Source organism: Rhinichthys klamathensis, unplaced genomic scaffold, assembly GCF_029890125.1.
Source record: "Rhinichthys klamathensis goyatoka isolate OS25496 unplaced genomic scaffold, OSU_Roscu_1.1 h1tg000040l_1, whole genome shotgun sequence".
Classification (NCBI taxonomy): domain Eukaryota; kingdom Metazoa; phylum Chordata; class Actinopteri; order Cypriniformes; family Leuciscidae; genus Rhinichthys; species Rhinichthys klamathensis.
The window spans coordinates 11,878,885-11,893,266 of record NW_026606587.1 but is presented as its reverse complement, the minus strand read 5'-3'; the positions used below and the strand labels follow the sequence as shown (position 1 = coordinate 11,893,266).

At 38.0% G+C, this 14,382-nt stretch overlaps 1 protein-coding gene across 1 annotated transcript in view; it reads left to right on the top strand.

Moving 5' to 3' along the window:
- LOC130082098 (phosphatidylethanolamine-binding protein 4) overlaps window positions 1-2,983 on the top strand; it is a 138,118-nt gene extending 135,135 nt beyond the window's left edge. Inside the window, exon 7 of the mRNA XM_056246877.1 lies at window positions 2,765-2,983. Coding sequence (XP_056102852.1) covers window positions 2,765-2,856 — 92 coding nt within the window. The 3' untranslated portion in view covers window positions 2,857-2,983. The remainder of the gene's footprint in view (window positions 1-2,764) is intronic.
- Window positions 2,984-14,382: the final 11,399 nt, after the last annotated feature.

Below are 14,382 nucleotides of genomic sequence, written 5' to 3'. Positions count from 1 at the left end.
AAATAATATACTTAAGTACAACTTAAGTATGTCTGTATTTTCTTTGGTTAAAGACAGTTTAATATAGTGTACAGTCAAATGTAAAACTAAAATATACTTAAATGTCATTTTTATTGAAACTTGTGTCTGAAGTCTTTAAATTTGCCATTGGTCAGCAAGGTGCAGGCATGATGAAGAGGCAGATGATGAAGATTCAAGACACAGAGTTTAATACACATCCACAGATGGCTTAGAACAGACACAACTAACATGAACGAGACCGGACAAACACTCAGTGAAGGTGACGAACTTAAAAACACATGCTGATGAACTACTGTGATGAATGAAAGAACAAAGGAAACATGTGATTGAAGAGAAACAAACTAAAAGTCCATGAAAGTGAAACTAACTGAACATAATGTGACACCATTATTACAAAGTACACTTAAGTGGCCTATTTCATTCATATTAGACATGTAATCCTCGGGTGCTGTTCATGTTTCAGTCATTTTTGACTGAAAATGATTCAGTTTTTTTTTTTTTTTTTGAATGTTTTACTTTATCAGAATGCCTGGTATGAAATTGGTAAAGGTTTTGGCACTTGCTTTGTGAACACACACACACACACAATACATGATTCGAAAAGGTTAAAAATGTTGTCTAGGAAAAAAATATTCGTACTTTTATTATAAATGAATGGGAGACAAATTTCATCTAGTGGAAGCGTCGGGTACTCCGCCCAAACATATTCTTACTGAAAGAAAATGTTTTGAGATATCAACCTCAAATTTGGAACACAGCTTGTTTAGATTTATGGCTTTAAATTTTCTCACTTTTTAGAGTAAATTTCATATTGTCATATAAAAACAGACCATTTTTCATAATTATAAACTTAAACTTCTATAACCGTTTTTTAGTTTCACTTTTGTAACTTTTTTCAGCAATAATCTGTCTTTACAAAGAGACGAAACTGAAGTGTTCTAAAGCATTCAGGATTTATTTCATTTTTGAAATAAACTACATTCAGTATGATCGGGTAAATGGTGATCATTCATTTTGGGTGATCTATCCCTTCAAGTGTGTTGTATCCTAATTTTTCGGGTCACAAGTTTAATTCCTTGCTGAAGTCTATATACCTTTGGATTCAAGCATGTGGCAAAATGCATAAATCTAATGTCAACTGGTACTCTGGTGGTTTTTAGACAGTGTCTGGTGAGCCATAAAGTGGCCACAACCAGCGGGGGAAGCAACTATGACATTTTCCTTTAAAATCACACTTGCATACTCTCACACCCACTTGCATTCAAACATACAAACAAGTGTACACACACTCACATTGATGTTTCCAGGATGCGGTGCTCTGCTGTGTGCATGGACGGGGTTTCCCTTCTCACCACAACAGCATTTCCGCCAGTGCACACTGATAGAGGAAGACATTTAGATATTAAACGGGTATTGTGGCGGATCTGCCTTTATTCTACAATTTACTTTTAATTGGCTGGAGGCTCAAAGTACATTATTTATTTATTTATATAAACAAAATCTCTCAATATCTCAGACTTAGATAAGATATCACCAGTTGCAATTCACTTGAACATCATTTAAAGATCCTCCAAATTCAGAACGTTACATTTTTCAGTCTCGGACGCAGTTTGTTGGCGCTTTATTCCAAATTGTGATTTCACATTTGCTTTTAGGAATGTGATTATTGCCGGATTTGGAGAAGTGATATTGTCATAGCAGCCGGAGTTACGTCTGGTATTTATCTGGTTGTCCTGCCAAAACGCTCTCTCTCATGTTGCCACCTCCAGCACTGTGACAGGCTGTGTGTTTTATTTCGAGATGAGACGCTTGCAGTGATTCACAGCCCACCAAGGCCCTGAGACACGTGCGGCATTACAAGATTCTCCATTAAACACGTTCATTTACCATTTGTAACGACTACATTGAAATGTTTAGCCCGAGTTGATCAGTCACAGAAAACCTGGGATAAGTGCAGACAGAAATTAAAGGGACACATCATGATACAACTGACTTTGTGTAGAATTTAGAATATTGTGACTTTATGTGCAGGCATCAGTATAAAGGCCATTACAGTGCCAAACACTTTTCTCTATGATGTTTCTTTAGTTATAAATGTGTATTTATTTATTTATAGGAAATATGAAAAAAAAGTAATAACAAAAAATAACAATAATAATGATTGTCTTGAATTATGTACAGCAAAAAGGAAACCGATAAAAAACAATAGCAATAACAACAAAAAATTTATTGATTTATGTACAGAAAAAAAGAAACAAAAAACAATAGCAACAATAATATTTTATGTACAGCAAAAAAAGAAACAAATAATGACAATAATAATAATAATGTGTTATTGATTTATTTATTTATGTACAGCAATAAAGACTTAAAAACAGTAGTAATAATAATGGATTATTAAATGAAAAATAAATGTTTTATTGATTTTTGTACAGCAGCAATAATAACATACTCTTTTTTTTTTTATATAAACTAATTATGAAATTATACAATTTAGGATACTTTTTTTTTTTAATCATGTGGCACATTTATCTGAAAGAAAGACATGAAATGATTTGGATCTTTCTTTTCCTGCGTTGATTTTCTTATTGGATTTCTGATTGAAACAGGATGTTGGAGTGGGTCATGTAGAAGCGTTTGTTGTTTTTCGCGTAGACAGTTGATGTTACAGTGAGGCAGAAGCACACTTCACACTCACAGTCATGATCAAGAGCAATGAGAGGCTTTGCTGCTGTTTTTCTAGGTAACTGGGATCCACTGGCATTTGTTCAGAGGTTTGGTCTGGCTGGCCCAGTGGCTTCACTTCAGTTCCTCACCCAAAACCACAAGGACTAAAGAAACCCTCCAACCTGCAACTGACCTTTGACCTCTGGACTACACTCTATGGCTTATTTGTTTGCCTAGTTCTGATATTATATCCCATAATACTCCATTGCACATCAGTATTTAGGATCATATTTAACTGATAAAAGACACACTGTGTTGTTTCCTTGTAGAAATGTGTTTTGAAGTAATATCACAGAACTTTGAATAAAAGCCATATTTATATCATTTCAAGATTCTGAATGTGAGCCGCATGTCTATAAAATGTTGTGCATATTAATGGAAAATAAATCTACTTTCCCACAAAGTGTGTTTTGAGAACGTCTCTCACTCTCTGGTTCTGTTCCAAAACCTATGTTGCTGCCAGCTTACTGCTTAGGGAACCGCCTTCTAAGGCATCGTAATGGATCCTCCTAAATGGACTCCACATAGCAGAAAATATGCAGACATTGTTTCCTCAGGGGTGAAACAGCTTGTCACTGGGGCAATACCCTTATACAATATACACTGGAAAGTTGTATAGTAAAACCATAGTACTTTAAGCCCAAAGTATGGGCTTAATTATTTTAGTAAATCACATAGCCTTTCAAAGTAGACTGAAAATGCGCACTGGAGAGATTCATCCTTGTCCAGTGTCTGCGTTATTTCTCTCCAAATTTAACGAGTTATACAAATTTATTTGCACTTGTTTAAATATTATATACATGATCTGCATTGTTCTTCACTCATCCACAAACTTGGATGAGTTTTTCAGTACACTGATTCTGTGATTGGCTTTTCCTCAAAAGGACATGTGCTGCCAGCTTAGAGTTTGGGTGAAACTAGGTAGCAATATGATGCCTTCAGAAAAAAAATGTGCAAAAATTGTTCCTTTTTAGGAGATACAACAACTTGTCACTGGTACAGTACATTAGAAGGACAAATGTGCACCTTAATTTACCCTTTCAAAAGGAACATCTGTGTACTTTATTTACCCCTAAAGGCAGTGGCGTAGAGCAAATCTGAGAGCACCCAACACCCGTCCCCATCCATCAAAATGAGTGTTTTATTCACATTTAAACTTTGATCAGCGAACAAGCTCCACCGAACCTGTTTGATGCACGAGAACAAACCAATTGCAGAAGCTCAAACGTGATGCGTAACACGAGGACAAACCTCATTGGTTCTCGCAGAAGCTCAAACGTGATGCGTAACACGAGGACAAACCTCATTGGTTCTCGCAGAAGCTCAAACGTGATGCGTAACACGAGGACAAACCTCATTGGTTCTCGCAGAAGCTCAAACGTGATGCGTAACACAAGGACAAACCTCATTGGTTCTTGTAGAAGCTCAAACGTGATGCGTAACACGAGGACAAACCTCATTGGTTCTCGCAGAAGCTCAAACGTGATGCGTAACACGAGGACAAACCTCATTGGTTCTTGTAGAAGCTCAAACGTGATGCGTAACACAAGGACAAACCTCATTGGTTCTTGTAGAAGCTCAAACGTGATGCGTAACACGAGGACAAACCTCATTGGTTCTTGCAGAAGCTCAAACGTGATGCGTAACATGAGAATGAACCTCATTGGTTCTCGCAGAAGCTCAAACGTGATGCGTAACACGAGAATGAACCTCATTGGTTCTCGCAGAAGCTCAAACGTGCTGCGTAACACGAGGACAAACCTCATTGGTTCTTGTAGAAGCTCAAACGTGATGCGTAACACAAGGACAAACCTCATTGGTTCTTGTAGAAGCTCAAACGTGATGCGTAACACGAGGACAAACCTCATTGGTTCTTGCAGAAGCTCAAACGTGATGCGTAACATGAGAATGAACCTCATTGGTTCTCGCATGTCAAGCTCACATCTTTGAGCTTCTGTTTCACAACTGATGTTTGAGTTGATGAATGTTTATATGCGAATAAAAGCCTAAATTCAATCTGTTCATCATATAAAGCGATTGAGTCTCTCCAGAAAATTTTGACCAAACCAGTCAATTCTCTTTATGAATTTTTTGAAGTGTCAAAGTGGTAGTTGCGTAGACTGTCAATAGCATAAATATGAATAACACTGTCACATTGTATGTCTTACATGCATATTGTTGAACTGTAGCATCCAGCCTTAAACATCACAAAGACAAGATAAAATCCAACCACGTGTCCTACACACTCACACAGCCTGCCTGTTTCTCCCTGAAACGGACAGTCTATTTCTCTGACTTCCTTACATAATCCACCCTCAGTTACAAACCGCCGTAGTTTAGCATTCCTGTTTTCTTGGCAGTGAGAGCAGGCCTGGACTCTTCCAGACAGCTCAATACCACACAAACCAACAGTAATACTGTTTGAGCTCTGAGGTCAGACATGCAGTGGAGGTGCTTCAGGCGCATGATGACTTCATGCCAATGTGAAGTATACGTGTGCGCAGAGGAACGAGAAAAGATGGACAGCAACAGAAGTGTGAAAGTATCTTCAGTGCTGTCACACATTAGAAAGAGTGTGTGGAAAGAGTCAAACTGGAGGCAGGAAGTACGTCAGGGGCAATAGAGGAAGTGAAGGGGGAGTGACGGGGTGTTGAGCCACAGCTCAGCCGGAAGCCACAGTGGAACTGCCACCAAAATACTCTCCGCATGTTACTTCAGGCCAGACTCAAGGGGCACAGGTTCACGACAAGCCTGTGTGTGTGTGTGTGTGTGTGTGCTGTGGTTGAACGTATGCACACATTCACGGTTAAAGGACCTCACTTTCTGTAGATGCAGCTCTCAGTGTTTTTTCGGTGCAGCAGGTTTTGTCTTGCCTGAGTAACTTTTCGTTTATATTGGGCAAAGCATTTTCATAGAGTGCTATTTCTGAGCAGGCTTATGTAATAATTATATACATGCAAAACAAAGGCAGACAATTTCACAAACAACTAGTTTAAATTTACACCAGACATATATTTTCATTAACACCGCATTTGTATATATATATATATAGTAGTGGCCTAAAGTGAAAAGGAAAATTGGACTCTTTGCACGTTATTGAAACTTTTTAGTAAAGATTAATGAAATATTTAGCATGCATGTCGTAAAATTGTGTCTGGAGTGTACTAATGGATGGATGGATACTAATGTATTCATTCCATGTTTCAATTGTATCTTTTGTCATGATGTGTGGATGTCATTTTTGGGCGAAGTGGTCATAATCTTGAACTCATTATTCTCAGCCTATAATTTAATAAATCACTATGTGGCAGGTATTATATATTATTAGATGTTTTTTTAGTGAAAATGGCCAGATGGTAAAGGAGCCGTCCTCTGCAACCACGGAGGATATTGTTAAAATGACTAAATCTGGTCAATCGGTTTTGGATATTGCTCATATGCAGGATGTAAATGTCTACAGAATTATTTCAGAGCGCAGTGAGAGCATTACTATGCAGAATGTAAAAGAATGTAAAAAATCACCCAAATGTTGGACCCAAATGAAAATCACCCAAATGTGGGACCACCTCAAAACAGCTCCTAAAGACCTGGATGAGAGATTCATATTGAACTGTAAGCTAACAGCTACAAAAGGCTAGATTGACAGGTTGTGTACCAGACAGTAAAGAAAAAAAGAAAAAACACCTTGCATTTCCCAAAGAACATAATTAGCATAATTTGGATTTGAGTATGGAAGATTTGAAGGGGTTTTTAAGTTATTTTTTTTTTTAGATTTGATTAACCTATATCATTGGATGGTGTCAGGTTTGTAGGAGACGACTGGAGTGTTTTAACCCTTGTGTTCTGTTCGATTTCTAAACAGTAAACAGTATACTGATTTTTTTGCATATATTTTTTTTCCTTTTTTTTTTTTTTTTTTTTTACATTTTATGCTTTGAACATCGTAACTGAACAAAAAAAATTGCAGTATAATGAAAATTTTTCATTTTCCTAAGTTAACTTTCCCTAGTTTCCTAAAACCTATATTTTCCTAGTTTCATTATTCACTCACAGGGAAGTGAGAAACCAAACATAACAAAAACATACATCAAATAAATGTTAATTATTTTTTTTGGGCTCTGTGAAGCTGCCTTTGAAAATCCTACATAAAAGTTTTGGTTAAAAGCTAGGTATTTTAGATTTTTTGAATATTGAAATGAGAGCTTATTTTACTATCTGTGTCTGATAAAGATTTTCATCTGTAATTTGCAAATAATTCTGAACACTGTAATTTTAGCTTTTTCAAGTGTGTTTGGTTAGGGTTAGAGCACTTTTAGATGCACTTGCACGTTAGAACTGGAGTGGAAGTGCCCTGACATACAGAAAATAAATGTTTTTATTTTGTGTCTGTACAGTTGCTTTTGAATGGCTGCCTATGAGGGTCAAATTGACCCGCGAACATCACGAACGTAACAGTAATTTTGTTTGTATATGTCAAAACACATCAGCATGTTGAAACTTTGCATGCATGTTCATCATGATAAATGAGAAAAAGTCACAAAATATCAAGAAAAAAAACAAAGGTTAACCAGTATTTCCAACAACTTGAAAATCGAAACGGGTCAAATTGACCCGCAACATAACACAAGGGTTAATACCGAATGGATGCGTGGTGCTATTAAACACGGCAGGGGAAACACACTGGTACTGAGGACGCATGTCTGCAGCACGTGTTGGAAGGATAATAGACCAATAATTGGGAATCCTGCTGAACATAATGTAGCCAGGAACTGTATAAAGAGCAAATCTGTGTTTTACAACATGACAACAATCCTAAAAACTCTGTGAAGGATCATGTTCAAGCTCAGCATTTTGAAGTCTTCAAGTGACTTCAAGTCCTCCAGTCCCCTGACCTTAAAGCCACTGAAAACATTAAAAAAATGATAAACCTAAATTTAATACATTCAATTTCTGTTTGTTTTTCAGCAAACCTTAACACTTGTAATTTACGACACGTGTCGCATGGGATCATTCTGTGATACTTTTGCGTCTTTAAAGCTTGATCTGATCGCTATTCACTGCCATTATATGGATGAGCGCAAGAGGGACATTTATTTTTTAAATTTCCTTTTGTGGTCCATAAAAGAAAGAAGGAAATACGGCATTAGAACAACACCAGGGTGAGTAAATGATGACTTAATTTTCATTTCAGGGTAAACTATCCCTTTAATTGTTGTATTGTGCATCATGATACATCATTGTCGAAGTGTATTGTGTGAAGTCCCTAACAGCTTCAAAACGTCTATAGCATGTAATCCCTAACAGCTTCACTCCTGGGTGTGTGAGGTTGGGTCACAAAAGCTCCTCTCAAAAAAAAAAAAAAAAAAAAACTATTGGCTTCAGTCGAGCATTTCTGTCTCCGAGGACAGTTTGATATCAATACACCAGATGTCTGGAAAAAAGGGCCGGGATTTAAGGAAGGTACTTTGATGTGGATATGATCAATGTAAGATAGTGGTTTAATTGACCAGGCGATAGTGTCTCATCTGACACACACACACACACACGCTGTGGCACACTCTCACATGCATTCGTACTTTCACAGACAGGCAGATCATTTATCTCACATACCCCGAATACGAGCACCACACACACACACACACACACACACACACACACACACACACACACACACACACAGGGCTCCTGCAGGTCTTTACGCCGGTTAAGCCAGTCTTTGGTGAGTCTCACATGTCCCCTGCATGAACTCAGCAGAGCATTGATCAGTTTGTCCTGTTTGCATTTGTTTATTTTCTCAGACTTCAGTGGTCTCTCCTCCACACACACACACACACACTCAATTCCTCAAGCTTCTAATGGATCGGAAGCAGTGAAAGGTCAGAGATGCCGCACTAGTCAAATAGGCAAATATTTTCAGATTAATTAATACTTTTAAAGGTCAACAGGTAGTAAAAGTAGATCAGCCATGAGACATCTCTTATTGTAGAGGTTAAAGGTCATATCATAAAGGTTAAAGGTTCTGGAAGTGATTCTTTTTTATTAATTTTGTATTTGAATACTACACAATGTCCCTACTTTTTGACAGATATCATAGGTAGGGGTTAAATTGGAGGGACAGTTAGGGCACTTAAAGTCACTATGAAATCAAAGCGATTTTTATGGAATATTTAATGGAATATTGCTGAATTTATTATTATTTTATGAGCCCTCGTATTCATTAAACAAAATAGCTTCTCTTCTCTGATGATGTGTTTACTGGCGCGAGGGCGGGACAACCTGTCACTCACAAGAGATCCACCAATAGCAAACCACAACCATCCAATCAATTCCCCATGAACAAAATCAAGTCCAGCCCTAAAAAATGTTCTTGTTCGGGAAGCCGTTTCACTCGGATATACATCACAATAAGAAAAATAAGGAAACTACCATAATTCCCGTTTCATGCTGACTTTAATTCTCAGAAAAGCACAATTCCCAAGTAACGCTGTCATTAATATTATTATGTAATATTTTATATATTCTCTATATATAAAATGTATATGCAATATGGGATTGAAGTGCATTTAATAACGTCCACTATGTTTTCGGACACCACTATAAATGTCTGTCCCCTCAAATAAAGCCTTATTGAGGTTTCGGATTCAGCCCTAGTGATCCTGAAGAGCTTGATTAGCTAGTTCAGGTGTGTTTGATTGGGGTTAGAGCTAAATTCCAGGAGCAGGATTAAACAAAACCTGGACTGGAGCAGACTTGGGTGAATTGGATTGACAAACAACTTTTTTTTTTCCCCCATCAAAGTGTTTTTGGATGGCGGGTTTTGAAACGTGTTAAATTGGTAAAAACTCAAAGGTATTATATGCACCTATGTCGAGATAAAACATTTGCTAAATATACTGACGGCATATAGATAAGATGAGATGCTGTTTTAGATTAATCTGAACTGCGGACATTACCACAAAAAAACCCACAAAAAAAACATTACCAACTGAACTCATTCTTTATTTACAAGGCTCAAATGGTTTTGAATGAATATAAAAAATGCTCTCTCTCTCTCTCTCTCTCTCTCTCTCTCTCTCTCTGTGTGTGTGTGTGCAGTTTTCCAACATTCTGACATATTACTTGCACATAAACACATACTCAATAAGCATCAGCATCACGCTTTTATTCATAATTAACAATTATTAAAGATAATGTTGATGTACATATATACATAAATATGTACAAATATGTACATATTTTCCTTCCCATTCATTGTTTTTTTAAGTCTATCTTGTATTTTACACATGCTTGAACCATTGCTTTGCATGCTGTCCCATAAGCACTGCACAGTACACACTGTCCTCCACCATCTGACAGTCCCTAAATAAGTGTTCCAGAATTTATATGAATAATTCCTATCAGGCCGTAGGAATAAGCCTCGGCTCTGGGACATAATAGCAACGAGGAACAGCAACTGGAAATGCCCCTCGCTCAGCCTGGAAAGACACACAACTAATTTGATTAAACACCCGTTGCTGCCTTGTATTTTTCCGCCGCATATATTGAAATTAGCGAGATGAAGATCTAGGATAAGCGAACGCTTCCCCGGAATCCCTACATGCAAAATGCACGAGGGTAGTCCTTTTCAGCCTGTAACCGTTCCATGGTCAAACTCATGTCAATCATTCATTGTACGGTGTGTTCGCTCACAATAGTTGTGGAAATAAAAACAAGAGGAGCTCGACAGGTGTTGAGCAGTTTTTCCAGTCTGGACTCCATGAAAAGGCTTCCCTTAGGAAAGTGCCCTGACAGACCGCCGTTTCCCTATGCAAAGGGAATTCCCTTGTCCGTTTTGCATCCCTGAAAGAACAGTTGGGATCAGGCGCTGAGGAGATAAGTGTGGGCAACGAATGATTTTCCACCAAAGCGGCTATAAGGATGTAACGGTTGGGAACATTTAGAAATGTCAGAATTTATTTATAGTGTATTTATTAGGTTTTTTTTTTTTTTTTTTTGTGATCAGCGATTTGTCACCTGACTTTAGGGTCTTTCGTGATTCATTTCAGTAAGGATGACATTTTTTTTCTAAGGATTCTGTAAGTATAGAGTGATTTATGTTGCTTATCATTTAATATATTATATTTGGATATTGTTGAGGTACGGCAGCAATCGCTCCTCATCAGTTATAATTAACTAATATCGAGCTAATAATGAAATTCCATCAAAAATAAAATTCTCTTTGGGAGTTATTGTTTTAAAAAAGTGATTTCTACACCAAAGTCATGTAAATTAATAAAATGTTAAAGCAATTTTTAAAATGGGGGGGGGCCTCAACACGGTTGATAAACGCTGGGTTATGGTTATGTTTCCAAGTTTTAGCCGTATGAAAATCATTGTTTTGTTTTGTACATTTTTGTTCTGCACTGCTGGATGAACTGCCAGTCTCAGCATTGGTCTACACTAGTGCTGGCACACGTCATGGGTTCAGTCAGTGGAAATAGACTGTTTACTTCCTCTATTTTGGTCTATAAAAAGTGATATTCAAATTACTAAGTCTCCATTCTCTTTTTCAGTACTTGCTGCCACCAGGCCACTTGAAGTATGTGTGTATTTCCTCATTTGGTATGAATGACAGGGTTCTCATTTACAAAATTAAACTTACATAAACAGATGCTGCAAAAATTAGATAGAAGTTCCATAAAAATGGTCTTTATCTCTTCAAATAAAACAGTAATATGGTGATAGACACAGTCATGAATAGAGGCTTAATTTTAGTAGCCTACAGAAAAAAACATATTTCAAGAATATCATCTCATAGCCATTTGATTTAATGTGACAACACCAGATTTTTTAAGGCGTACCTTAGGCCCTGTTTACACTTGCTATTAAAGGGATAGTTCACTTTGAAATTAATTTTTGATATGTTTTAGCTTACCTCAAGGGCATCCAAGATGTAGGTGTCTTTGTTTCCGCAGTAGTTTCAATGTTAATATTTTAGGTCAAACCGTTCTTGTCTGTCAGTCATATAATGCAGGTCTATGGTCACCACCTCAAAGAGCATGCACAGAGAAGTCCAAATTAAACATGATTTAATGACTCGTAAATGTAAGTACACATTGATGGCCTAAGACACGAAACGAGTGGTTTGTGTGAGAAAACGAACAGTATTTATATAGTTTTTACCTCTTGTAACGCACAGACCGAAGCGCCCGTGCCCTCAGATCACTTGTACGTGGCTGTGTTTACAAGAGGTAAAAACGATATAAATACTGTTCGTTTTCTCACACAAACCGCTCGTTTCGTGTCTTAGGCCATCAATGTGTACTTACATTTACGAGTCATTAAATCATGTTTAATTTGGACTTCTCTGTGCATGCTCTTTGAGGTGGTGACCATAGACCTGCATTATTTGACTGACAGACAAGAACGGTTTGACCTAAAATATCAAAATTGAAACTACTGCGGACACAAAGACACCTACATCTTGGATGCCCTTGAGGTAAGCTAAAACATATCAAAAATTAATTTCAAAGTGAACTATCCCTTTAAGATGTGTTTTGGTTGATCGGATCAAGATCTGAAAAAGCCCATACATTTACCCACCCACAGACCCTCCCCTCGAAGAAATCAGGACAGAAGTGCTTGAAAGTGGACAGAAGAGACGGATTAAAACACCAGGTGTGAACGGGAATGTGTCTCCCTCATCTACTTGTGATCCGATCGACCAAAACGCATCTAATACCGGGAGTAGACAGGGCCTAAGAGACGGCCTGTAGCACTGCCAACATTCTTGGCTCGTTCTTAACACATTCCCATCCTGATATGATCAGATCATATTCATGTCTAGGATATAAAGTAGGAGTTGAGGGGAGATCCCCTTAGAATCCCCTAATGACAGATTCACAGCGTCATTTTAGCAGCTCACCTACACACACGTTGCATCTCACCAATTGAGTAGAGCTTAGCCTTTGGAGTCCCCCTCGAGTGTGTGTCAGTCTCTGTGTTTATTTATTGTGGCCCCCAGAACACACAGCATGATTCAGACCCCCCTCCCACACACTCTATTTCTACTTCATTAGGCCATATCTGTCAGCTAATACTACTACACTGTTTATGTATCCAAAGCCAAGACGGATAATTCCAGAGTTCAGAATGGAGTGTTGTTGATTTGGCAGCCGTGTGGTTGTTGGGGATTACTGGGGATGCGATGAGGTTAATTGAGGGAGTTGTTCATTGGATGAATGCGCCCAATGAATTGCCTTTATGTGGATATGTGCATATGCCTCGGAAAGTATACAGACACTTAAAGGGATAGTTCACCCAAAAATGAACATTTCTGTCATCATTTACTCGCCCTCAAGTTGTTCCAAACATGTATGAGTTTCTTTCTTCTGCTGAACACAGAGGAAGATATTTTGAAGAAAGAGTTGACCGACCCCATTGACTTCCATTTTCCCCATATGGAAGTCAATGGGGTCCAACAACTGTCTGGTTACCAACATTCTTCACAATATCTTCTTTTGTGTTCAACAGTTCAACTTTAGGGTGAGTAAATGATGACAGAATTTTCATTTTTGGGGGTGAACTATCCCTAAAAGTCATGCTTAAAAAGGTATAAATGTCTTCCATAACAAAATATCAAATTGCATTTATTTTAAATCAAATTACACAAACGATAAAGCTATGGATATACTGTTCGAAATGTATATGTGTATAACTGCGATGCAACTGTACATAAGTTTGAATCAGGTCTGGCACCTGGAGTGGAGGGTGTGAAGTTATTATTTTGAACATATTTTTGGTACATAATTTATCAGGGATCGAGGCCAACATACACATGTCAACCGGGTCTCGGGTACAAATTGTTACCTCATCACTCTGTCTATTGCATCAGCATCTTCTGAGCATTTCAGCGCATGCATGGCAGCCTGGATTTCTACTCTCGGTGGGTAATGGGAGCGCTGTGCCTGTGACTGGCTTGGATGAGGAGCGAGGAATTTTAGTTGGACACGTGGGAAATCTCATGGGCCACCCTGGCTTCCTAATTGGATTACACACAGACAAGTATGTCATCTTATTTTGTTCTATGTATAGCAAAGTTGTTGTTTTTCAGTGATATTTGTAAATATTAATATTATTAAACATTTTAATCTTGACATGTCTATCAAACTGCTTGTTTAATTTAATGTTTACTTATGTCAAATAATATTTTATAAATATTTGTAACATGTATATGAAAAATGTTCTGCTTCAGGGGTCGTATAAATCTCGTGTGAACCATCGGCTGCAATATCTGTTTCCCCTTCACTGTTGTTCTCCCTAAACAAAGTCAACCATTTGCAACAAGGGACAGTTTTTTATTACTTCTAAAAGTCGCAGATAAGATATATTCTCCCAGGTTTCTAATTTGGTGAAACACGACCCATGACGTTTTGCCCTCTGCGGTTCCTTTAATGGCTGCGGGTTCCGATCGCTTTTCCACTTTGCAGCTCTTAACCGGAACCTTGCGAACCATATAGAGAGAGCGAGGGGCGTGGCCGGATCAAGCCCTTATTTGGAGTTTCCACTTCAGTGGCGAACTTGGCGCTCGAGGCCAAAGCCAAGCCTACAGATTTGCCGCGCGCCTGCAGTATTTACACGCGATTAACTCTCTGG